The sequence below is a fragment of the Varroa destructor genome, unplaced genomic scaffold (genome assembly GCF_002443255.2).
Source record: "Varroa destructor unplaced genomic scaffold, Vdes_3.0 BEIS01000001.1, whole genome shotgun sequence".
Taxonomy (NCBI): Eukaryota; Metazoa; Arthropoda; class Arachnida; order Mesostigmata; family Varroidae; genus Varroa; species Varroa destructor.
In genome coordinates, this window is record NW_019211454.1 from 13006927 (window position 1) to 13033535 (window position 26609).

At 46.2% G+C, this 26609-nt stretch overlaps 1 protein-coding gene across 1 annotated transcript; it reads right to left on the reverse strand.

Annotated features, from left to right (window-relative positions):
* Positions 1-1835: 1835 nt before the first annotated feature.
* On the reverse strand, positions 1836-11368 carry LOC111252015 (zinc finger protein Noc-like). Its single transcript, XM_022809301.2, has 2 exons — positions 10315-11368; positions 1836-9379 (listed from the first exon to the last, which is right to left on the reverse strand). Exons 1-2 carry the CDS (start codon positions 10483-10485, stop codon positions 7859-7861), a joined length of 1692 nt encoding a protein of 563 aa, XP_022665036.1. The 5' UTR covers positions 10486-11368; the 3' UTR covers positions 1836-7858.
* Positions 11369-26609: the final 15241 nt, after the last annotated feature.

The window sequence follows — 26609 nt, forward strand, 5'->3', positions numbered from 1 at the left end:
TGGGTGATGATGTTGCATCTGTGAGCACCAATAGGGTCAATTTATTCTGAAGGGCATTCCCAAAAGAACACACTATACGATTCTATAATAATGCAATTCGAACAGCAACCTAATAGAAAGACTCTGAGTACCTACACGTTCACACAGAAAATAACTGTTTCTTTTCTTTTGCTTGTCAAATATCAACATTATATTTATTTACAAACAGATCTGTCTCATCTTCCCTTCGTCCTTCGTTGACACCTCGATATCGTATCGCATTTGCCCCCATTTTTAATAATTTCCCCTTCCATCTACACCTGCTGGTTTCGTTTTGTATTGATACAACATTAGCTACAGCTATGAAGGTGTCTTGTTCTCCATTTTCTATGTTACTATGTCCACAATTCCTTCGAGTAATCTACTGCTGTATTATTTCAAGCTTCCTCTCTCTTTTTTGTTGTTGTTGTTGTTGTTGTTATATATCTCACGATCCCCAGTCTTATCTCAATCCTAGCCCTCATGTCCGAGGGTTGTTGCATAAATAATTTAGTATGTTACATGAGCTCAGGCGCATGTCCTTTGTCTGCGCGCACCGGATTCGTCGCCAGCAAGTATTTATCATGCTAGTAAAGCTCTATAGATTTCTTGCGCATATACCGTATTTCTACGAAAATCTCTGTTGCTTTGCCTAGGGGTAGTGAATTTCCAATAGTAGAATAGACTCATTGTACACGTTTGCGGTGCATATATAGGGAATGGTTTTAGCGAGAATCCGATGTCGGTGACGAACGGCTGCTTGGAAAGTGTTTGTTGTTGTTGTTGTTGTCAGCGTTGCACGGCACCGTTGTACGGCTGCTTGGCTAATAGTCAAATAAAGATGGAAAGCGGCGAAAGAAACGCTTCTCTTTTCGGCTGCGGACTTTTCGCAATCCGATGACCATACGAGCTTTATCAGTTAAGCCGTTCCGTCATATTGCTCCGTGTCTCCGATCTTCTGCCAATGGGCAATCTACCACATCGAATAGATTGTAAGTCCATACAACGGCTAGCCATGCATCCGTTCCACGCACCCATAAACTCACAATCGATTCGCGCGAGTGAATGTGTGCTGTTATACGAGTGATAGGTTCTATACATTTTATATTACAAAATGACTCTGTATTGCATCTTCGCGTCTTGTCAATTCTTCGAGAGTTTCGTTTTTAAGCGCGCTTACTTTTTCCCAAAGGCTCCAAGTATTTATTAGGCGCTTCACACATAATCGTCACTATTATTATTAATATCAATATTCACTATCGGTTTCGTGTCCATGATGTGCACACACAGTTCCATCTGAATTATCGTCTGCCCCTTTCTTACAAACAGGAGTAACGCTGCGATGTCTTTGCCCTTCCTAAACCCGTTTTTTTTTGGTTGCTCAAGGTGTTATAAGCAGCAAGAGTCTCGTACGCTGTGATTTCTTAGGCTTTTATACACTTCAGATTACAGAATGATACCTCAGCTCTTTTCTCACTCGGAGATAATTCGTTTTGTTGTTCCGAGATCATCTTAGATCGCTCAAGCCACTCTCCCACATCTCTCGATCTGGCACTGCGCCCTAAATCTATGTGCAATAATCCTAGTCGATGACGAAAATAAATGACATTTAATTCGTACAGTGACCTGCGATGTTACTTGTTTTGTCTGTATGCGCCCAGAGGTTGTCTTCGTATGTCCATGTGTTGACAGTGTGACTGAATGCTAGGGAATGCACAGTTGACGTCTACTGCTAATCGGATTTAGAATAACGATATAAGCCAAAAGCACAATCCAACTATCAACTAGAGTTCGCGCAACGTAACACAAGTTGAAGCTTAAAAAAAAAAAAAAAAAAAAAAAAAAGAGGACGGTAAGGCTTTTGGTCAGAAAGGACAGGCTGCGCTCCCTCTGGCGGACGACATAGGGGCCTGTGTGTCATGTCAACGTGCGCCACCGTTCGAGAGCATCAGATGTTTGTTAGGCGATTTACTACTCAGCGCGACAACAAGGATAAACTGAAGACAACTACGACAGGAGGGTAAAAGCTGGAAAAAGCAAGAGCAGCAACGATTCAGAAAAACAGTAGGGGGACACACACACGAAAAACAACTGGACTGAGTGAATGATTGACTGTTTGGCGTTTGCTGATTGACAAACCGATTAAATCAGAGATTGCCAGTCGGCGAATGGCGGACAATTACAGCTGCTGCCAGCAGCTCGAACGAGACGAGCCATCATGCCGAACAACTCTGATAAACGTTGACGGTTGAACAATCGAACAAAACGAAAACGACAGTCGAATCCCCACCAAAGAAGGCAACGCTACAACCAGGCAGGTTGACCGGGTTCCATCGCAGCGACGGCGCCATGGTTGCGTCAAATAATGGACCTGGTCTGTCATAAGCTGTCATCTCGATGCATCTCTGTTCACTTATATTATTTGTCTCTACTCTTTTATTATTCAGTGAGTGTCACATAAGGCGTTACCAAGCAGCCAGCCAAGAACACGTTGGCCATCAGCGCGTCAATACTAGCAGCACCGCTACAGTCACTGTGACAAAATGCCGACTATATGAGATAACCATAATAATATAGCGAATACTGCCACTACACTGATCCGGCACGGGTCTGGCTATGCAAAAAAGAGCACTCGCGTCTAGTGTTGACGTAACGAACCACGATGCCCACAAGAGCGCAGTGTAGGCGTCGAGCTGCCACCAGCTAATTTTGCCGCTGCTATTGCTGCGGTTAGCGCGAATTGGAGTGACGTTGGTGGGTTTTTATGTTACTGGTTTGTTTCTGTGTGTGTAAGCCATGGTAATAATGGTGCCGCTTGTTTTTGTTGTAAATGACGTTATGTTCCTTCTTTGCTCGAGATTGATGGCTACTATTGTCTAGTTATCTATCTCAGCGTCGTCGCCTTTTGTGTCGCTTTATTTATTATGGACATAATAAAGAACAGAAAAGAGACGAAAGAAAGTTATCTCATATCGTTTTCTGTGCATTCGACATATTGCTTAAAGTGCAGACCAGACATTGTCGATGCGTCAAAACATCGATCGTCTCTAGATCGATAAAGGGCTTGTATACTTGAACATTTTCGCCTTTAAACAATTTCCTTTCAGTCGTTTATCGGCGTTACGTTTCTGTGACTGTGTGTCATATTGGTACCACGAGTAAAATTTTGTGTAACTTTAAATTCTTCGGCGTTAAACGTGCGTGATACGCGACCCGCGCAAAAATTTGAACGTTGCACTTTTCGTGTCGTTTCTATAAAATATATTACATCTAAGGTAGATCATTGTGTCAACTACATATATCGCCAAAATAATAATTATCACCACCGTCATCATCTTGATATAGTGATTTTCGTAACCAACTGATGAGGCAAACGTCACTGTATTGTTGTTGCTATTGGTACGTATCTGTCTAGAGTATGTGATGTAGGGCGCGTGTGTGTGTGTGTATCTGTTTGTGTGTGTGTCTCTTCGCGTGTGTATGTGTGTTCGAGTATCTCTATGTGTATGTGTCTGTGTTCAGCGTGTGTATCGTGCCGTGTGTGGTGACGAATCACTGGCGACCACGAATTGCTCCGACGCCATAAGCCAGTGGAAACGGCGTCACACGAATCAACGATAACTTCTACTGAATCGCAGGGTCATCATTGTCAGAGTCGAAATCGTTGGTCGTTGGTCGCATTTCAATATGTCTACGTGTGCGCGCGTGTATATATCCTCTCGTATCTCAGCAGGGCACAGCAGTTCATTGCGTCTCCTCCTCATTGCCCATGGCTATAACTGTGCATTGTGTATACGTACTTCCGAATCATTCTGGTTGTCTGTTTAGCTAGTTGTTTGTTCTTCTATCTGTTGGTCTTTCGGTTTGTCCGACCGTCATTTCTTCTTGCGTTCCAGTTCAGGGCATAAAACTATACGCGTGAATATTGCTCTAACAGAGGCAGACATTCAGATAGCCATGCAGATTGACAGGTAGGCAGACATCGGCGTCGATAGTATCGGTGTTCTGCGTCAGCTTATACAGTCATATTACATATCTCGAGTTACGACCATCATGGTTACACGCACATAAACACGTTGAGCACTAGGCATATTGCCATTGTCGTAGCCAGCAGCGTGAACTGCTTCATTTGCTCGTCATCGACACGGCTGTGTCGCCATTGGAAACATCATCACCATCAATCTCACAACAGTGAATAACATCAAGCGGCAAGCGCAACCGTCGTAGATACCACCAACAGGATCGCCACGATAATCATTATCATGACAAACATCAGCATCGCCGCCGTCGTCGTCATCTTTTTACCAACAGTTTTCTTTCGCTTGCTTCTCTTCTCATCCGTTGTCTTTGTGGGTATCGGCAAAATATTTGTCATATCCGATTGACTCGGTAGATTTGATTCGCTGCCTGGGGAATTGACGGCACCGGTTGTAGGTTGCTGCTACCGCTGGCAGGGTAAGCGTTGTCAGTTATCAGTCGTTGGTCGAACGGCGAGAGGTGTTGTCGGACATCGACATCGTCATTGCCAACGTTAACGTCAATGAATAGACAAGCAGACAGAAGCAACCGTTCCGCTCCGGCTTTCCGGCATCTAGCCATGCAACTCAACTGCTTGTCGTCTGACGCCTGATCGACCAGATCTACGAATGGGCAGATATATGATGACGCACGGCCAGGCAAGTCAGCGGCGTTAACAGCAACAGACACGCCAGCGTTCACAGCTGATAACATACGAACGAATCATCAGACAGACGATCAGAAAGGGGGGCGAGAGAGAGGAAGAGTGATCAGACCAAACGCGAGTTATTTCAGTTAGTAGTCAATAGACCGTCAATCAACAAAGAATGTAAGCTGGCTAAAAAAATCGCGTCACTTTCATAATTCATTTCGTCCCGTTGAATTCGATGATCGGACGACGGCAGTAGCAGCAGCAGCAGCAGCAGCAGCAGCAGCAATAACAGCAACCAGAAATAACGCGGCAAATATTGACAGACTCCGGTGTTGTCTGCGTTATCGGCGTCGCCAGTGAAAACAGTTCCTCTTAAAGGTGTTCTTGTTGTCAAAAGTCGATATAAACGTTGTCGATGCTGGGCTGTAGTGATAGAAAGCGATAATGCTGGATGGCAAAATTGGGGTGGGTGACGGACGGGTAATGCTGCCGGTGGCGATCAGCGCCGCCGCGGCTGCCGTAACGGCTCAAAATACGCAGAAGCCATGAGACGGCTGGCGAGGACAAGTAAGCGTCACTGGATCGGTTGGAATATACATGGCAAACAACGGTAGAACACAACGTACCCTGAGCCATGTTCACCCGTAACGCAGGCAACTATTCATAGCAGCAGCAGCATAAGCTTTTGTTAGATTAGCTGTCATCCTTTTAATCACGGTGCCTTGGATCATTCTTGATGTTACGGTACCATAATGTTGCAAAAGGTTAAACCTGACGCTACAGAACCTAGCTACAGATTGAACACCAGTAGCGGCGGGTTGCAGCCGCCTCCGGTTCACCTCGCCGTTCCGCTCTGTTCTGCTTCTCTTGTCGCTCCATCACAGAAGATGAACGGCAAGCTAAGAACCTATGCTTACGCATCGCCAACAGCGGTAACGAGAGAGCTATTTGTAGGTTGATTAGGTTCAGGCAGTGACGCTGGCACATACTAACGAGTATTGGACGGACAACCAACGCTGTGTTATAACAGTTTTATAGGAGCAGCAATGACACCAGCAAAACGGGAAGGCGTGTGTCGTTGTCTAGCAACCCAATGTAGCCGCTGCATAGTCCATATTGGCACCCCATCATTGTTCCGCTGATTATTCGTCCGCTCGATTGTTTGCTAGTTGAACGCAGAGTGATGGACTGAAAACGATTACTACAATTACTCGATACCCACTGAATCTTGCATGAAGCAACGTTGAACAACGCTGTAAACAGGGTGACGTTGCGTGTGCGCGCACGCGGCCACCGGGTCGAATGATGACAGTCGCTGGCGGCGGTCGTAGTGGCAGTGCGGTCGAAACCGCCAACAACGGTGGGTTCTACCATTTGCGGCTGTCGTCTTATGGCTAAGCTGCGGGGCGATCGGAGATGCTAGAGAAGGATGTCAAAAACAGATACGCGACTGCTTCATAGAAATGACAGACATATGCGAGAAGACCAAGTAAACGAATGGGCGAACGTTGAGGGGTGATGAATGTGAGCGACACGCGCAGCAGCGTGTCATCTTTCAGGACAAATCGAGGAACTGTCATAGTCAGGAGAAGAACAGGCGCGAGAGAGAGCTGAGGAGCGACTAAAAGGGGATTGACGTAATGAGGTAGTGACTGAGATGACAAAGAACGAAGAAGCTCGGAGCCGAACAGAGCTGAGCGGCCAGCGACGAACAGTCTGAGGGATGGCAGACGCACGTCAGAGACTTGTCTAAAGTTACTTTCGCTCTTCGTTTTTTTACGTTTTTGTCGCTTTTCTTCGTACCTATCGCATTGTAATAGCGTAGACGCACTCCTTGTCTGTCTAAATTTTAAGACTGGTAGTGTATCAAGTATATTTTGTTGTCAAATTCCATTTTTTGTATTTCATTGGCATCATTTCAGGAACGGAACGCCCTTCTTTGAAGTAAGTCTAATTCTAGCTGATTTTGTTCGTCGTCGTCGTCGTCACCGTTGTCAAGGTTAGTCTAGTTTCCATCTACGTAGATTCGTCTGACTGCGCTAATAAGCTACTTCGGTAATCACCTTGCCTATATGTCACCTCGGTCAAGTGTCCTACACGTCGGGATCTTGTCGTAGCAAGCCATAATGTTGCTACCAAATATATTGCCCTTGGTTGGCAATGTTTAATGTCTGGTCTGATTTGTTCGTCCGCCACAATTCTAGTTGCAACTGATCTGAACGTAGAAATCAACTGTTATTCTTTGAAGCTGTTTTCGTCATCATCGTTGCTGCATTGGTTGTTGTCGTTGTCGCTGCTGCTGCTGTTGTTGTCAGATAAGCATGAAAACAGACAGTACAGACGTCAGTTAAATGTCCCCGCCTGATGTTGCAAACACTTCAAAACAATGAAAAGAAACCAACTGGTTGGAGTGCTGCGTTTCGTCTCACTATGTTTATGATGACCGTGACATGTATGTCCGACGATCGCGGCCGTCTGCGAAGAATCTCTAGACGACCACTAAACAAACGCCCGCTAAAATGGCTGACAGATGACGGTGCCATTCGCAACGATATTTGCAGCAGTGATACAGTTGAGCCTTGAAATGGAATACACCCTTAAGAAAGTTTAATTCCGGGTTTAGTGTTAGCCACTGTTGTTCACGTATTATTTGGAGCTGTCCACGGACCCGTTACCGCCTTTTCAGTTATTCCTTTGGCCTTCTTATTTATATGAGCAAATTTGGTCTTTCGTTATCTCATCGTTACTGAAGGTTCTTCTACCACTCCGCTCCTTTCCGGCGCGATCATCTAGCTTTTCGACGGTCCCGCCACCGCAAATTTATGCAGACGCTTTTTTAAACTTTAGCTTGTTGTTCTTCATCTTTTTACTTTTCTATTGACTAAATCGACTATATGCATTGTCGAACCCGTCGCTATGAGACTTCTATCGGTACCTTCTGTCTGTGCATATGTGTGTAGCTTCCCTGTATCCTGTCGTCTGTTTCTGTTTGTTTCGTTCGTTGAACCATCATTGTTTTCACCTTCTGTTAAGTTGAAATCACAAGCTTTGGTTTTTTGAGGGCGTAGACCGTCTGGCCTTAAGCCTGACGAGCTGACGCGGTGGTGCGTCCAGTATCGAGGGGAGAACTGAGCCATCTGCACCACCAGAACCAGGAGCGGACGGCGTTACCTATGGGTGCACTGGTGGACCCAATCTCTGCCCGTACATCGCATACGGATTGTACATGCTGAACATGGATAGGGCCGCGGCGCTTGGGTGAGGTAGAGGTGGAAAGGGCGCTCCAGGGAAGCCGGCCGGAAGTGGCGGCGTTAACGTCGGCGGCGTGTTGGTTGTCGTCGAGCTGGTCGACGAAGCTGAAGATGAACTGGTAGATAAAGACGACCCGGTCGTGTGCGTTGACGAGCTGGAGCTTGACGAGCTTTTCGACGTCGGTGGACTCGAGTAAGGATGGAAACGGGCCGCAGCTGATGACGTTGACGATCCTATGGGGCTCAGCGATGGAGATGGATACGAACGACGAAGTGAGGCCGAGGATGTTGGTGGGGGAGGAAGGGGTGCTAGGGGGGTGAGGGGTGCTGCCAGCGGCGGTGAGGTTGTTGAGCCGCCGAATGGTGAAAGCCCTGGAGGCGTCAACAAAGGATGGGGCAGGTCGCCACCTGGCAATGTCGTATGCGTACGCAGATGGGCTAGAAGTTCTTCCGATGAGCTGAATCGCTTACCGCAATACGAGTCGCCGACCATCCAGCTGCAAACGTTGGGCGTGCGTCCGGCAAGCGGATGGGTGGGATATGTCGGGAACAATGCGGAAGACCCGTGAAGACCGGGCAGAAAAGGAATCGCGGGTGGAACGACACGTTCATGGGTGCATGACGTACAGCCAGAGGGGCATGGAGCTAGCTGTGCAGACTGCATTGACAGCTGGCAGCTGGAACATAACGGATCGCGGCAAACGGGTACGAGGCTGACGCCACCTGAAGGCGTCTTTACGCGCGCGTAACCGGCATACGACGACAAAACGGGGGCGTACGGGCTCGGTAGTCCCTTGAGGTCTAACGGGTGGTGTCCAGCAGCAAGTGGAGAAGGCGCACCGGCCATTGGATGGCCAGCGGCAGCTGCTAGATTCTTGTATGCAAGGTGGAGAGCGGCAAGACTTTCCTTGGGGTCCGCACCACGGGATAGATGCTCAAGGCCGGGGTAGCCAAGTCCCGAAAGCGTAGTAGTGCTCGACGAGGTGACGCTTGCTGCAGATGTAATCGATGCCGCTGGGGAGGAAGCGCCTCCTTTAGGGGTTGACTTGCCTCCCTTATCGCTTTTCTCCGACACAGCGGGCGAGGTTCTTGGTGAACGTTGGCTCAACGGACTACTTCGGCTTCGGCGATCTTCGTCCTTCAATTCGGACCGCGGTGGCGTCGGACTTTTCTTCAGGTTCAGATCGTACGGCTTAAAGGCAGGCTGACTTTTCTCGCTGTCGTTGCTTGAGCTGTTTGAGCTGCCGGTGCTCGTCGATAATGAGCCCAGACCACTCAGGCTGCCCGATGATAGATCTGACTTCTTTCGGTCATCCGCTGTTGATTTCTTGCTTTTAGTCTCGCTGTTGACACTGAGCATCGGCTTGTGGTTAGGACTGTCCATTCCGATATTACTGCATGTCTGTGCTAGCAACGCGAGGGGGCTCTTTTTCGCGTCCAGCTGCAATGAGACAAAATCAGAGTTAGAAACAAGGATTGCACTTTCTCGATTGTCAATATCATCATAATCATTACCGTCATTGTCATAACAGTCCCAAAAATATTTGAGGCCTAAATACGGCGAAATTACCAAGTATAGAATATTTTATATATGCATCTTGCGTTTTATAGGCACGACCCTATATTTTATACACGATACCACTGCTAAATATTCTAGTCAAGTTTCTCAGCTTCGATAAACAGCATTATATTAGGAGGCCACAGGGTAGACACGGACGAATAAGCAAGAGTCAAGTAAGAGAATAGTTAGACAGACGGAAGTAGTATTTATGGGTGAACCATATGTATCAAACTGTTACAATTGTATTTCCCTATCTGTGTGGCAAAAAGGTATTTATCTTGCCATAAAAAAGACCCCCACACACATAGCTCTATCAAAGTGTCCACATACCTCTATCCTGTTAGAACAACGTAAAAAATGGACAGTTTTTCACTGCGAATCAAAACACCCATATGTAATAGCTCTTTTTGCAATTGAGAACCAGCTTCGAAGCTAGCTGATTAATCACATCGTTAACGAAAAATTAGCTAATATGTCTATTTAAAGTGACGATTCTTGCGCTTGAAAAAAACCATCGGTTTTGATAGAAATTTACTCGTTGTTGATCCTACGCTGCTTCTATATGATGGCTTAAAAGTGCAGTTTAGCATATTATAAGGCTATTGTAGTACATTCTATCTGTGCCTATTTGTCCGCCTAGTCTACTCGTGTGACGACGATCGCAAGCACGCAAGTTCATTCAAAAAATGCTTTTGATTAACAAATACAAGCAACCAGATAATCTAAGGAAATTAAAAATCAGCTAGAATAATATTGTCGTTTTTTTATTTGGCCAAGGAAACTTTGTTTTCCTCGAATGATCTCGCTTTTCTTACCGTGGTTGGCAAAGGCGACAGATACTCTGGCCTGAGATACTGGTTCGGGTTTGGTGTGAGCATCGTGCTACTGTGTGTGCCTCTACGATTGGCTTCGACCTTCGTCTCCGTAATAATATTGTTATTATTGTTACTAGTACCGAACACCGGTGATGTTGACTGGGTCGACATCGACCACCTAAAGTTGAAGGTCACTTAGTCAACCGAAGCACGAAAATCCAGTTGAACAAAGTGTTGTCCTTCCTGTGTGTTACAGGGTAATGTATCCAAGCGGTTGTACAGGAACAGATCGTGGACTATAGCACGATGGCACACATAAGTCACACACAAGAGCCACAAAGATTACACAATTTCTCTCCGTTTTCTAGAAGCTCTGCTGTAGTTATAAACGCTTTTCTGACTGAATTATCCCTATGAGGCACTGGTACACGACGTTAGCTGGCGATTTTAGCGATGACAGCTGACACCTTATGGCAGGGTAAAAACGTACCATCACGCTGTTGATCGCTATAATCCCATATTTCGAGGACGATATCTTTTGCACACACAAACTCCGTTCAACGAAAGCGTACTCGTCTGGATGATGACCTCAACGCGTTCGATGTCAACAACACGATTCTGCTAAAAATCCGCAATTGTACAGGGTATACCGGTAAGAGATCCAGTGTAATATGATCTTAATTATACAGTTTTTTTTTTTTTCTTTTGTTATTTCCCGTCAGTGTTATTGAGCAAATGCAGCTTTGCTCAGCGTCGCACAGATCTGGCTTGTTCTCGTGTTTTCTCCTACGGTAGATGCACAAAGAAGTAAGCCATGCTTTGTTTCCCACGAAGCGGAATAACAAACTTCAAGATGTCTTTCGTTTACTATCACACAAGACTATATCCTTTCGCGTACAGGGTTCAATAAGAACTTGCCGTTCACTTGATTCTTGCTTTTTTTCCGTTAGGCGCTTGTTATGCAACGTTTGCCCGTGGGAATATTGACGACCACCGTTCAGTCGGAGGTCTCACCACGATGTGCTATCGCTGCTCCTGCTCTGCGCCGAGCTGCGAGTGAGATGGCAAGCAGCCCTCTCTCGGACCAAAGTGGCGAGGGCCTGAGTGGCGAGATCAATTGGATGCCCTCTCTAGTCGGGAGAGGATAAGCCCGCGCGCTAAAGGCCGTGAGCTCTATTCAGTACTGGATGAGGGAGAGAGTTCACCACCGCTGGCAGCTTCAGTGTAACAACGCGGTGAGTGTTGACGCCTGAACTGTAGAAAGGAGCGAGCGTGTGAATTACATATAGAGCAATAAACAACGTGAGAGGCCTACAGAAAAGGAAAAGGTGAAAAAGGGCTCGGCTAGTTGATGGTGGTGGTAAATAACGATGATGCGTGCTAGCAGGTGAGTTAATGAAGGCGACATGGGCGGCGATGGCGCGTGGGTATGGCTCCTTATGGACTAAGCCACAAAACGTTGATAGTAACGCGCTGTTTAAGCTTTTCAGATGGCAATATTGGGCCCACCTTTGATGAGCGCTGATTAATGTAGAGCTTACAAGTCAGATTACTTTCTCCACAGTAGCCATACTAGTGACTGGTAATTTTTCTTCTACAGACATTCTTTGCGGCAGTCCCCTGTCGACATAGGATACACACCAACTCGCCTGGTCCGCCACGCTGCAGGAGTCAACATCTGCATGATATTACCACTAGCGCTGTCGTTGTGGTTGGAACATGTCAATCGTTCGCTTAGATTTGTCTCGTTCAAACGCTTTTTCTTCTCATCGCCACATAACACTGTTATAAATGTAGCTGATTCTCGAAAGTAGTCCAGCGCGAACGTAATGGAAGCCGAGATCCATCCATTCCGTCGTCACTATCCGACGGAAAGTACTGTACAATGGCAGCAGGCAAAAAAGTGGTCAAAGGGGAACTTCGCAACATTTATCGCCTTGGGTGCGGTACCGAATGGCGAGCAGTAACGGTATAGACCGATGCTCGAAGAGCAAGCAGACCACAGCCAAGAGGCCAACAATGGACAGCAGCCAAGTCATCAAACGCCGGCCGATCGCCGAAAAACCACTAGGTTTTCACATTGTTTCATGGCTGTCCGGCCGATTTACCCGTTCGATCAGTACCGTCGAACCCTGAGGTCATTGGCTGAGTCGTCTCGCTTCGTTCCCTAACGTTCAGCTGCTGCTTGCCAGCACGAAATATAACGAACATCCATCAGCATTTCGTGCTCGTTCCGTCACGACGTCTGCTTCGACTTCTGATACGACTTAATGCTGACGCCTATCAGCCGACCGTCGTTTAGAAAAACCGAATAAAACAGTGACAACAGTGGCAGAGTGAGTCAGAGTGCGCTGGCCGTGACAGGGATGCATGGCATGGCCATAGAGAAGGCCGCCGTACAAAGGGAGCGAAGCTTAAGAAATACTCAGAGGGAGAGAATTTGTCCGCCCTATCATCCGTTCCTCGTCAGCGCCTTTGTCTGCTGGCTGCCAGTCAGCGATGATTTATTTAGCCATCATCGAAACGGCAGCGGTACCAGTCACCACCCCGCAATCGCTGCGAGACGAACGAGGCCGAGAGGGCGGCTAAGTTGCTCATGGGAGCCATGACGACAACGACGCGAGCCTCGAGAGAAGCAGACGAACCGGCCGCTGCTGCTGAGAGGAGGATCTGATGATGATGAAAACAGTCGAGCGTATTGCTGCTGTCGCTGGCAATGGTTGACCGCTCGTGGCCGCACCCACATATACTATGACTATAATAACTAATACAACACATTGAGCTGTACTGTTGTTGGTGCTGCTACGGCAGCATAACAGAACGATATAGTGTCTGATATAGTCCTAATGCTGTTACGATGGCTGTCACGTGGCGTCGTTGATTGCGCGAAGCAAAACCAAATAGACAACTTACTTTTTGCCGCGAACAAATGCAGAGGTGTTGGCAGCGGCCGCGTCAGAAGCAGCACCAAAACAGCCGGTGAAAAATTCTTAAAATCTAAAAATCTTCTTAAGACGAGTAGTCTGCGAAGATGAGGTTCGAGGAGTCTGGAATGGAGGGAAAGGGCTATGAAAACAATTACAGAAAATAAAAAAGAAAAAGAATTCATGAGTGCCAACACTCGAGAGTTGTATTTTGTATATAGCGAGAACGTTTACGCCGAGTGGGCGAGCCATAAAAAATTCTAGGCGATTTCAGAGAAATGCGCGACGGAAAGTCGAAAACAGTGTATATAATTTGAATGGCGGTACGGGACGGAAGGCTCGTTTCTATTGACAGTTCATACACAATATCTCTGTTGACAAATTTCTAGATCGACAATTTCGATTTCTAGGTCAAAACAGGGCCCACCCCATAATAATAAAGGCCACCTGTTTAGACTAGAGCCAAGCCGGTCGGCCTGGCTTATTGATTGCGCGAAGCGAGGAAATGTTGTGAAAATGACATTGATCAAATAATCAGCAATAACTAGACGGTGATAGGCCAAAAGGACGACAAGGTCGAAGATGATAGAAAAGGCCGGACGAGCTGGTCGCAACGTACAGACAGCTGCTTTTGAAACCCATACGTATGTCGAACTTTAGTTAGGGCCGCCTCGATTTATGATAACGTATTCATTTATGTATCGATGAGAAAAACGGAAAGAACATAGAGATAGGTAACGGCTCCAGTTAGTGATAATTAATCGAGAGCAGTAATGTTGAGAAGCGATAAAATTCAATCTCAGATTATCGAAGCAATGTCTGTTGTACAAATAGAGCACTCTACACCTGCCAAACTGCTTAACAAAATCGTAACTAGCCTGTTTCGGGACACGAGATAGCCACACATAGAAATATTGACTTTGAGACATGGTCCTTTTCTTAAATAAAGCATTCTTTGGATTGTTATTATTAAATCAATTCCCGCTGTTATTGTCCTATCTGAAATAGCGCCACTTCCGCGTCAAGAATTAAAGCAACGACATCAACAAAAAAAGCAGATGATTGCCGTCAAGATGTCGAGCTACTCCTCAGTCATTAATAAACTGTGATACCAGACGATGCTGATGCCAAAGACAATGACGGGTAAATCCGTCGCGTTCGCTCAGGTTTATTTATCTATTCCGATCCATCACGGAATCACCCGACGTTCGTGTGGACATGCAGTAACAGTTCGGTGGCGCTAATGTTTTACGTATTAGGTGCGTGCGCGTGCGTTAGGTGTCGGACGACCCTGCTTGTACTTCGTTATATGACCACAGTCAGGCCGAACATAGATAGGAAGTGTGCGTCGAACATCTAAACAACCTCGTTGAAGATCCTCCTTGAAAGGAATTTTCGGCGTCCGCAACGACGAGAAAAGGATGAATCGTCGAAGCGTTGCGAGCATAGCTAATGTAAATGTGAATCGTATGGTTACTGTATAAGTGTACGTGTACGAGCGTGACGACTTAAAAAATGACTCTGTTAAATATCGTATTAACAATTCGGCTCGTTGGCAATACTCATTTCAATGAGAATAGTCAAGTGGCATAAATAAGACGAAACTTCGCGGCATAAAAGCCAAGCTGAAATCACTCAAACTCCATTCTATACCCGGAAGCAAACCCGTCACAAATCAATGACTTGATGAAAGGCCTAGAAGGGGGAGAAGCGCAATGAATCCGTCGCGCAATGAAACTGCGTCGCTTGGCAATACTGCCATTATTACTATCGTGTCCTGATACTTGCTGTCGCCGGCCTCGCCGCCGTACGGCCTACGAACAAACGCAAAGCGTTTACGCGATTTGTGCGTATGCGTTTGTCTTTTTACACGGAGCAGATTATCAGTTTGACGACGACGAACGTCGGGTGTCAACGACACTATAGTTGATGATCTCTGTGACCGCGACAACACACTGAAGCGCTGTTATTAAAATAGTACAGATTTGATATACACTTTGCTTTTTTTTTTTTTTTATGGATTGAATAAAACAGAGGCGGTTAGCTTCGACTGACTGATAGCCGTCTATGGATTCGTTTCGAGTTTGTCATGGCAGGAAGATTGCCAACGGTCTGTCGATTCAGTAGCAGCCAGCAGCCAGCCAAAAGGACAGTCGTTATGTCGATTTCAACGACAACACCACTGATCCGGCCATTTTAAGGCTTGATCACTGTGGCCTATTTATTTCAAAACGCATCTTCGCTAAATACAAAAGTGAGGAACAACCGACGTTCCATAGCGCTGAAGGCGATTTTTCTTAGACTTTTTAGATTTAGACGGATTAAAGTCGTGCGTTCATATGTTAAATGGAAGTGTCAATAGTTTATTAATTCTCCCTACACCTTATCTTAGAATCTCTTGATTAAAGCTCTTCTTCGACCGAGATACAGGCACGCCTGTTGTTGCACTAACAATACTTCGTGTGCTATTGGCTAGAGTACGATTTTCGAGCACTAGTACTGTGTGCTTAAACTTCACATTTAATGGAACGTACGTTCTTTTCTCGGTTGTTGATGTATCTATTCGCTGGTCAGTCAGTATATCATACACAAGCTGATAGTAGGATAGAAATCCGTCTATTCCTTTTCGTTGCAGAAACCTTAAGTTATTTTCTTAAAAATAGAATTCACAATAGAACAGCTTTGCAAACAGCTCCTCCAAAGGTCTCGATGAAGCCTCTTGACATTGGCGTGATCGACTGCCAAACCTAACCTAACCTAATTTATCCTGATTTTCTTCATCCAGTGATATAGTAAGCCTTTTACTGTTGGCTGTTGATTATCTCGATTCGAACACTAATCGATGCCGGTATTTCCAGCGACCAACACTGCGTATCAATCATCATTTTAAGCATAGCCGCACCAGGACAGCCCGATAGGCTGGGCTGACGACGATCGCTTTCATAGAGACGGACAGCAACCCGGCTTGAAGAGTCGCGTTGGTGATCGCAAGCCCAACGGCGATGTCGCGTCACACAAATATACACATAGATAGATAGATAGATAGATATATATATATATATATATACATAGCCCCGTTGTTGTTTTGTTGCGAGTGAAAATGCGAACAAGAATAAAAGGCGCTTCCACAGAGCGTTTCTACAGGCTGCTATACAATCTCTATACTGCCTGCGTATGTACATATTGTGTGGTATTTGTCTCCGTGAACTGTGGCTGATAGATTGCCTGTGCCTGTCTGCCCGTTTGTCGGCCGAATCACACCGGTAGCAATGACAATACCAGCAGCCCCAGCGGGCGCTGTCGCTGAACACCCACTTTCTCCTGGTGGATAGGCTAGCAAAGAGAGACAAAAGACGCAATGGCGACACTAAGAATGTGATAAATAGCCTTGAATCTCGTCGAGAAGCAGCAACAAAGTGCCTAAATATATCCGCAGTACAAGTCAGAGCATTCGTTTGGTTTGAAGGCATCGATTATACTGCCAAAGCACTGACACCCTGTGTTACTTTTCTCTCATGCATACGCATATTCTCTATGCGTTGTATCGAGTGGCGACCGGTGCCTTAAAGGCCTTGTCGGCTTACTTGATCTTCCATCGCTGTGCCTGCTACCCTTCTCCCGTACCAGTTCGTAGAACAGGTCGTCCTGTGACGCTCGGCTTGGCTTCGTAATCCCGCGGTCGCTCTGCTATCATTTATTACCTCTTTTTCTAGCCGATGCAAATCAATGTTATTCGACACTCAATTTTAAATTGTTCTTTGACTAGAATAATGAGTTCTATCTCACAACAATACAATCTCGCTTGTCTGAAATACGCTCGTACGAGAGTATAGCTAGTTGACGGTGGCGAGCGACCCTGATGCGAGTCAGGCAGGCAGGCAGGCAGGTTTTGTTAACTTAGGTCCGGCTAGGGAAGCCATGAATTGGACTGATATTTTAGCGGTTAGACTATCCGTACGTCGATACGCAGGGCAGTGGGCCCGCTGCTGACGTCTCGCGAGTCTGCGACAACTGAAAACTGCAACAGGGCTGCTTTTAGTGACCGGCAGACATGGTCATTTTTTATACGCACGCGAGAGTGCAAGCTAATGTAGTGCCGTAGGTGGTAACATGGTGAGCTCGGACTCCTTTTATGGTACGGGGAAAACAAGGCTTCTGAACAAACTATCTGAATCAGAAGCTGGCCTTTCAGATCTGCACGTACACCAAACGCATAATACCCTGATTACTGATATTTTCATCTGATCGTAGTAAGCAGTCTTGTTTGTCTTTGAATTAGCGCACATCGACGTCTAACTGGTAATGACAGGACGCAGTTGAAGCTACTGACTTAACTAATAAATCTACATAAGTTACCGGTTCAAACGTGAACCCCTATTGCTTTCTGGCCAAATCTGTCGTTATCAAAGTCTGAACACTCGGTCCTCTCTGCTCACTTAACCCCGTCCCCAAGTGATTTTTCTTCCTATTAGCTACAATGATATGCGTTAGTATGAACGAAACGCACCGGGGCATAATCCAGTTCTCATCGTTTCATCTTAGACAGATTTATCTTCCAAGCTATCGCCATCTCGATGTATCCTCAACGATCCGGCTGTGCCCTATTGCAAACGCAGCCCAACTCGCGTCGACCTATCATCATTCAGATCTCCAGCGGCGCCTTGTTCGCGCAGTCAGTCTATCCAATATGCTGAGTGGATTCAGAAGAGCCAGTGTGATGAAGTGCATTCTCCTTCTCCGTCAAAGTACAACCTATTGTGCCTCTCTTTATTTCGTCTCTGCACTATGGTCGATCTGCCTGTGGACCGCATCCATCGCTCCCGCTGCGACGGTCTGCTCAGCGAACTGCAAACTCTTCCTGCTGCTTCTCGACAGCTTTCTCTGTTCTTCTCTATGGCCATTAGCGCTACTGCTGCTGCTGCTGCTGCTGCTGCTGCTGCTGAGAATTCTATCCCGCGCCTCTTTCAAGTTAGTTTCTATGCTATTCCTAGTTTATCCTAGTTGTTGTACAATATCCGACTGTAGCGCTGCAGTCTAACAAGCGGCCATTGTTCTTTATTTTGTGCTGTCTTTAGATCTGTCGGGTTATCTATAGAGCGATAGTCTGCTTCATCTCGTTTGCGTTTTGTATGCAATTACCCTCTATGAACTTAAACTCTCCACAAAGTCATTCAACTGGAGCTCCGATATCCTAGCCTATAAAACTTTTGCTCTTTACTTCTAGAAACTCGATGTCAATACAACGAGATCTTACCGAGCTGGTTCTCTTTGATCGTTCGTTCATTCATTATATCTAAAAATACAGAAATTGTTATCAAAGAGGCAACTTATCGTAATGAGAAATTTAGGGAAATTTTACAGTAGGATAGATGCCTCTAGTTGATGAAGAACATTTGTCTACGCCAGCTAATTTCGACTGCTGCTAGACACGAAATGTATTGCCGAAATGGGCGTTGGTCGGTTATGTTACAAATGCGATCGGCGCTCTATGTGGGGTGCATTACGGTTTACCCTAAGCAAATGTATATATTATGGCTCTAATCCTAGACGGACTGCTACCCCTCAATAAAATGAAATGACCCACGATATATATAGCTAAGGTACATGGTTACAGGCTGTTCATAGGAAGTGACACGGCCGCATGTGTTCCATACTTAAGAAATCTTCAGCATAGACAGTGACATGAGACGAAACAACTTCCGAATAGTAGAATTGGTATCGTAATACGAATGCAGCAATATGTATTATTGAAAGAATCATAGTGGAACTATCTACTTGAAATGGTTTGCAGGGTATATATATATATATATATATATATATATCAATACGCTGAGACACCGCGCCTCTCCTAATAACTGGTTCAAGGAGTCGCTGACCTGAGCTCGCCATGCGCATGTGTTTACCTCGTCTCAACAAAAAAACGCAAATTTGCTAAATCATTTTTTCTTTACTTAACTGGCTTAAATGTCGCTAGTGCATGGCGTATCATTCTGGTAAACAGTTCCTGGTTACCCTAGCGTTAACCAGTACCCTATGACCGAATGCCTTTCTTTTCTAGCTGACACATCACTGTCGCAAGACACATTGAGACATTGTGTAGAGATCGCCCAGGACGCCGGCCGTCTTCAGGTCAACAGGTAATTGTCGCTATATTCTTGAACCATAACATGAGCATAACATAAGCGCTAGTAGCCAACGAAGCTCACCAGCAACAATCGCTGATCTGGTGGGGAGGCGTGGAGACTACGCTTCCCAGATCCACATACACAGATTCTCGCTGTGGCCTGCATTGTTTGTGTGGCCCGCTACATCGGCAGCATGTGCATTGTATCTCCGAACCACTCGACCCCGTTTAGTTCATCAGTTCTTTTCAGCATTGTGCTTACCTCAACTTGTTTCAATGTATAATCTATGATGGCAGTGCTTATGCCGCTCAAGGACGGTGTCTGTAATCTGTGGGGTCCGTGTGTTGTTCGGTCCATGGTCCATGCTGCTGCCTGCTTGCCTGTCTGTAGTCAGGGGTCGACTGCAGCTTGTGGTTGGCCTCTGCGGTTGTCCTTTAAGATGAATGGTTCTACTTTGTCATTGATTTCGGTATTTCTCGCCATAAGCCTGCTCGGCTTCTTTTTCTGAACCAAAGTGTCAATAGAGTACGATACGCAGAACTGTCAAACGGGCACCATTGCCGGCGCTGCACTCACCACTGCCAATGTTGTCCGTCACAACGATGGCAGTTTCGAGCGTGTTTTTCCTTAGTTTTGTCTTGGGCTAAGTCTGACGCTGGGCTTTCTTTTTCTCCTTGCCGGCTAGTTGCTTTGCGTCTTCTGGCATGTTTAATACGCGAATGAAGATACTGAGGCGCGCTAAAGGGTACGACACCTATTATATATATATATTGGCCTGAGGAAGTTAGCGAGCCATCGAATGGAAAAAATTAATGGTGACGCTTGAAGTCGAGCAAGAGAACAACTGCAACCGAGATTGCCAGCACCGGTGACGACGACGACCACTGTAAGGCAGACAGTCGCGTAGACACTGCCGATGTTAGTATGTAGTAAAATAGGAAGAATGCATACCCTAATACACATGGATGCAGAAAAATGTTTGGATGAAGACACCGCAGTGAGCTGTTATTATATATGGCTTCGACTGGTCTGTCTGGTTCGACTGGTTTGCGGCCCTACGGAAGACCAGTAAGAAAATGGTGCTACGCAATTGGGTTCAGTTTCCAGTAAAACAACAGCTGCGGCTTCTCTTTGTTATGTGCGAAAGAAAAGAAGAAAAAGCGGAACAAGCGGACAAGCTGAACCTGTTGAACAGTTGACCCTGCTCTTCATTGTGGAGCTTTCTATCGGACATGGTGGTTCTTCTGTTGTCGAAAAGCCACCTTGGTTAAAGAGTTTCACTACATACAAAGCCTGAGGATCTTTTGAGCCCAGGAATCCTGATCAGATCTCGATTTGATCATACCAAAACGAGTGGCAACCCTTGAAGGCACGTTCCTCAATTTCTGCTTTTTTGCTGCACGTACGCTTTTCCAGATTTATCAGTACACTTTACTCATTGTTTCCGAAGCTGACACTAACAATTCCATGACAGTCGCGCCGCCACATCACCGAACGCATGAACTGTCCCGCACGGATGACTGCGCAACGCTACCAGTACCCCTCTAGGTTGCGGGGAACGCTAATCATCAATAATGACGTAGTGCCAAACCTTCGGCCTTTTTTAACGATCGACGTTCAGACTGCTCCACAGGAAAATTTCGCCCCCGCAGAGTTCGTGTGTGCCTTCTTTCCAGCTGTAAAACTCGGCGATTCACCAAACCGAATTGTTAACAATCATTCATTCACTAATTACGTTACCGTTGGACGCTCTTGATACTGTTTAAAATTAAATAGTCCAGCTGCTGTTTTTTTGCCTGAAACCCTGTCGCATATGTTAGTTTCTGTCGTGGTTGCCTTTGTCCGATGAGAGCGCGCGAAGCAGTATTATGTATATACATAATCATATATCAGGCGATCGATGTCAGTGAACAGCTGCGGGTCGGTCGATCGCGGCCGGATTGTGAATATTTTTCAACGCATATAAATAGTAATGGGTGAACTCGGATCACGAGCTATGTTGTATAGAGGTAGTCGAACTACTAGTTCTAGCGGGAATATAATAAATTGCTGCCGTAAAGAAAAGAAGGAAAGCGTTACAGGGAACACATGTTTTAGCCAATGGCGATAGCCATACGACACATCACCGTTGGTTCTCTGTTTGTTGTCCGCTGCTACGTGCCTCAATGTATTGTTTGTCGGAGACAATCATGCAAACTTTACAAGTGCGCACATGCCCATATATCAGTCTCTATCAGTGTGCCTACGCCACACACACACGCGCGCGCGATTATTATACAATACAATTGCTGGAAAGAAATAGAAAAAGACCTGTAGAGATCTGCCCTGACCAGTGTGTGGTTACCTACCCCTCCCACCCCACCTTCACTACCCCTAAACTCACTTATTCTCGGTCCGTTTTGCTGAAAACTCCGATCTATTCGTAGCGAATTGTGGGTCCACCTGGCTACCCCCGCCCCACCTAATAAAAAGTAGCTTGTCGCTTAGCCACTTTTCTGTGTGTGTATTGACCTCTGCATGCTGCAGTAAAGCAGAGTAGATAAATTGCTACAAACAACCCCCTAGCGTCAGCAACTATGTACAGCTCCGAATGCCAAGAAAAAGACGAACTGGACTATAACAGCGAGAATGAGAGGTTGACTAGAATAAGAACTCACAGTTCTCTTTACTCATCTGATGTTGTTTCGCCGGCTGCTGGGGTACGTTGTTTAGAGGGCTGTATTATTTGATTATTGGCCGAGCGCAATATATCAACGATGCCTTTTTTCAGCCTAGCATCTCTCTCTCTCTCTCTCTCTCTCTCTTTTCTGTTTCGCTCGTATTACTCTGTGTTACACAGATTGTCAATCTGCTGTCATCATACGAATTAGATGCCGACTGCTCGGTAGCGTCACAACATGGCCGTGCACTGAATATTCTGTCTTGTGAATGTGCCGTAGTAATGTGTCAGCGAGATGCGACAGCGTTTTCGGTATATGTAACCATAGCAGTATACGCAGGGTGTCGTGACTGGAGAGGTCGCCCGCCCAGAGATCGTCTTAGTCCCTGTTCGGTAGGCTATAGAAACAGCGTCAACCAGAACAACGCCAGGCGATAGAATTCGTCATCGCATCCAGAAAATGCCTTCGCGCAGGTTTACCTTTTACCAAGAGGAAGACAGTCTGGGTCGGTAAATCTCGCCCACTCTCGCCGTACATCGACGGCGGCGATGAGAATCGCAAATGAGGCGAGGCGTAGCAGAGGGGGGGGGAGTGTAGAAACGAACGAACGAAGTTAAAAGCGACAACGAATGAGATGTACGTGACAGAGCGGGGGGAAGGTTAAGGGCTAATAAATATTGTTACGCTGGATTCTTCATGTGGAGCCTTCGTACCAGCATTGATGCGTGTGTAAATAGTGTTTGTTGCTGTGTACGAAGCGGAGCCGAAAAGTCCGATCGAGACCAAGAGAGCTTTTACAGTATTTACAATCTCCCATTCATCTTTCTTTCATTGGCCATGGGCCATTGAAACGTTGGCGAAACGCTAGTGGTGATGGTAGCGTCTTCGTATTCGGCTTATACGAACACATACACAAACATCCAGATGCACTTATGTAGGTGGCACACAAATGATGTGGTTAGGAAGAGTGACGAGTGTCGGAGGAACCGCTAGAGAGAGACAGATTTAGTGGCTCTAGGGAGTAAAAGATATCAGTGACGGCTCAGACGTTAGGGCGTATTAATAGTTCGACGCCTGCGACGGCTTATCGTTTCTCTATTCGCATTCTACTGCTGTCCTGGTTCTTAGGAAATAGCTTAACCGATCATCAGTCTATAAAATATTATATTTATATACTGCTTCCTCTAGGAGACGTAGGGTCGGAGAAGCGTTCAAAAAATGTAGCGCCGAGATAACAAACCATGTCGAAATAGTGCCCAATGAAACGATAAAAGCAATATCTTACCGAAAAAAGAGGTACTGCCCAAATCACTTGTATGCCCAGTTTGCCGTCCTATCGGCTGAGGGCGACAGCTCAAAATTTGACTTGTTGGAAAAAAGATTTAAGCTTTCGTGCATTCAGTCGTCGGATGGCCTTCGGGGAGCTACATACAACCTCGAAATAGAGACATTATTTAAGGCTAATGTTAACAAGCTTTTTTAAGAAAATTCAGTGGTGGCAGTTTTCCAATTAGTAGTATCAAAATAATTAGATATTGTGTGCATTTTTATAATACTCTATCCAAAATATCAAAGGGTATATTTTTGCACTACGTCAGTTGCGCTGCCATTACGATATGGCTTTCTAGCAACTTGGCTGAAACCTCTTTGCCAGGTCATACGAATGTTCTGCTCAGACTGACGGCAGATAAACCAAACATAAAAACTGACCGATGACTGATCATGATGGAAATGCAATAGATGATCGGAGATCGAATAAAGCAGTACGTAGCTGCCGAAGATGAATGATCGAGATTTCTGAAACCCGACGTTTCGTACTGGCTTAACAGCCTTTATTGGGCTTGCTTGTAAGCGTCTACTGCGGCAGTAGCCTTTGCTGGAGTGCGTACATGAAGATAGTCGGGCTGTCGTTATGCGTGCTCTATAGCCATTGTTTGTTATTTTTCTAATAGTTAGGGTGACATATTTTATAGTTGCTTCACGACAGCGGCAACAGGAAGCAGCTGTGTTTAATTAATATGAAAGACGCATGCCCCTCATCTTATCGGCGTCACCGATGCCTATGTCGATGTTGTTGTTGCCACCGCGCACCTGTCGCTGTCGTTTATAGTTATCGTATTTACGTTGTTATTCCATTCCGGTGTTATCAGCGAGCGCGACGTGGGCATGTGACGGCTAGGAGCAACGGCACTTTCATCGATGTCGCTCGCGATGCCGCTTATGTTTCGATATCGTAGATCATGGAGCTTACCAATGTAGCCTCTACTCTATTCTGATGGAAATGATCGCGGCGTGATCTACCAAAACCTTCGCCGTCATCCGGTAAACCCCAAGGGAAAACGGAGAGGCAAAGTTCTTAACTTCGCATCAACCTTGTTGATGGCACCCACTATGGACGAGTGGATCGTAGTAGCACGAATGGACGGAAAAGTCGCTGCAGGGCTGCGACTTTGTACATTGTCCTCCGTATTCAGTTCCTCGTATTTGTGTATAATAGATCAAGGGGCGATCGTGAAAATGTCGGTATTAAGTAGTGCCCCCGATCATGTGTCTGCGTGCACGAATGTCTACTGTCAGTGGGTAAATGCCGCAGTAATAATAACAACAAAAAAGTAACAATACGACCTTCAACAACAAAGAAGACTCTGCGCAAAGCCGAAACCACTAAAAAAGAGATAATTCAGCGTAGAGGTAGAATGATGGACCCCCGCTGAACAACTACTATGATGGGGATGGCGGCCAAGACGACGAAAAATGAGCTCCACATGTGAAACGCGCCGATGAGATCTCTGTCTTTTTTGCTCTCATCGTCTCACTGGGTGAACATAACGCTCCGCAGCCATAGTATTGCTACACTCAAGCGACGCGGGACCTACAACGCCATTCATACGCAGGCGACACGCACAGGTCGTTCGTTTGACTGCCGGCCCACCGTCCCGCCATTTACACCGCTGCAGAACCATGCTTGCGTTGTCCGCCTGCGATAGGTGGCATATATGTTATATTATTATGCTCTGGGCCCTGTATAACTGAGTGCCGATACTTATTCTTATGGATCAACCAAAGGCCGAAGGAAGAGCTAGATAGCGGCGGCAACCTCCGCTGCCGCTGCTGCTGCTGCAGTAGCGGTCGCTGGCTTCACTCTGGTCTGGCCAACGATTTTACGACCGTTTCTCGAACGGCAGGAACAGATCTATTATATGCATACCGCTACACGTTATAGACAGCTAAAGGCACACGCAGAGCTAAACAGGCCAGAGTTCTCGTGGAACTCGTTATTGAAAACCTATCGTGTTCTTCGATTTCTGAGCTGTCGGAAAGTGACTAGCAGAAGTCCACGTCTCGTTGACTCTACGTCGCTGTATCGAGTTGACAGGTCGTCAACGAGATGTGGTGAGATAATGTCACTATGCAGTCGGATCCAGAGGAACAGACCATGTTAATAGTTGTTGGCTATGTTAGTTAGATGGCTGTAATGTAGAAGATTGCGTGGATCCGCCGAATTTCTCGAAGGACGGATGATCTTTATCAAAGAAGAATAGAGATGGCGTGGATGGAGCTCCTCAAAACATGTCGCAAGCGTATGGTGGATAAGTGACAACAGAAGGGATCGCAAGAACATTACACGCTGCGTGTTTGTGCTCGCTCATTGGTTTCGGAACCCTCTGGATTGGTACATGCGGAAGAGCACAGGTAGCTCAGATGCATAGGAGGACTACGAACAAAAACCGTCAGAGAAGGCGAAGCGGACTGCTAAGTAGAATCATTTTTGTGACAGGAGTATTCCAACATCATGAACAGCGCTCTGTTGCTTGGAACGGCTGAAAGATTCGAGCGCGCTCGACCTTCCAGACACGACGAGCGATTGACTGTTTACAAAACCTCGGAGCCAATGGAAAAAAGATGCCTTCGTTATGGATGCTCGACAGTAAGAAGCTGCTGAATTCCGATATGATCCCGGACCTGAACGTACGGTCGCCGTGGCTCGTTCCGGGTGACTACGGAGTTCTGGTAGTGAGTAGGCATACGCCACGATGACTAATCCTTCCAACAAAGGCTATAGCAATATTTATACAGAGGAGCCCAATAAATGATAGTATCAACAATAGTAGCCAAGGATCGAGCTGACATCACCATACGTTCAACACGATAGACACAAGATTCAGGATCTTTGAACCAGTTTCCACTTGCTTGGCTATTTCGTGTGCTCGCGTGGTCACATGTATTATTGATGCCTGTGTGTGCCTGCACGTGAGACGAGCCCGTGATTGACGGACACGGTTCAAGCAACCGATAGGAACCAAGCACACAAGCCTATATTCATATATCTATGCCTGAGCTGTGGCGATGAGGCGAAACACATTACCTGGACGCACAACGGGGAGTAGATCCTTGTGAGGAGACTTTCGACTATTCAAGAAGCTAGGGAACAGAAGAAAGATGGCTTGAAGAATGCATGAGACATGAAAAGACACGGACGCCAACAGATATTGTGGGCCATGTAGCAGAGGGATGGGCTATAACTCAGCTGGACGCTCACTCCTCCCTTCCTGCTCTTGGCTTTTATGTCCTTTTCCCTTATGTCT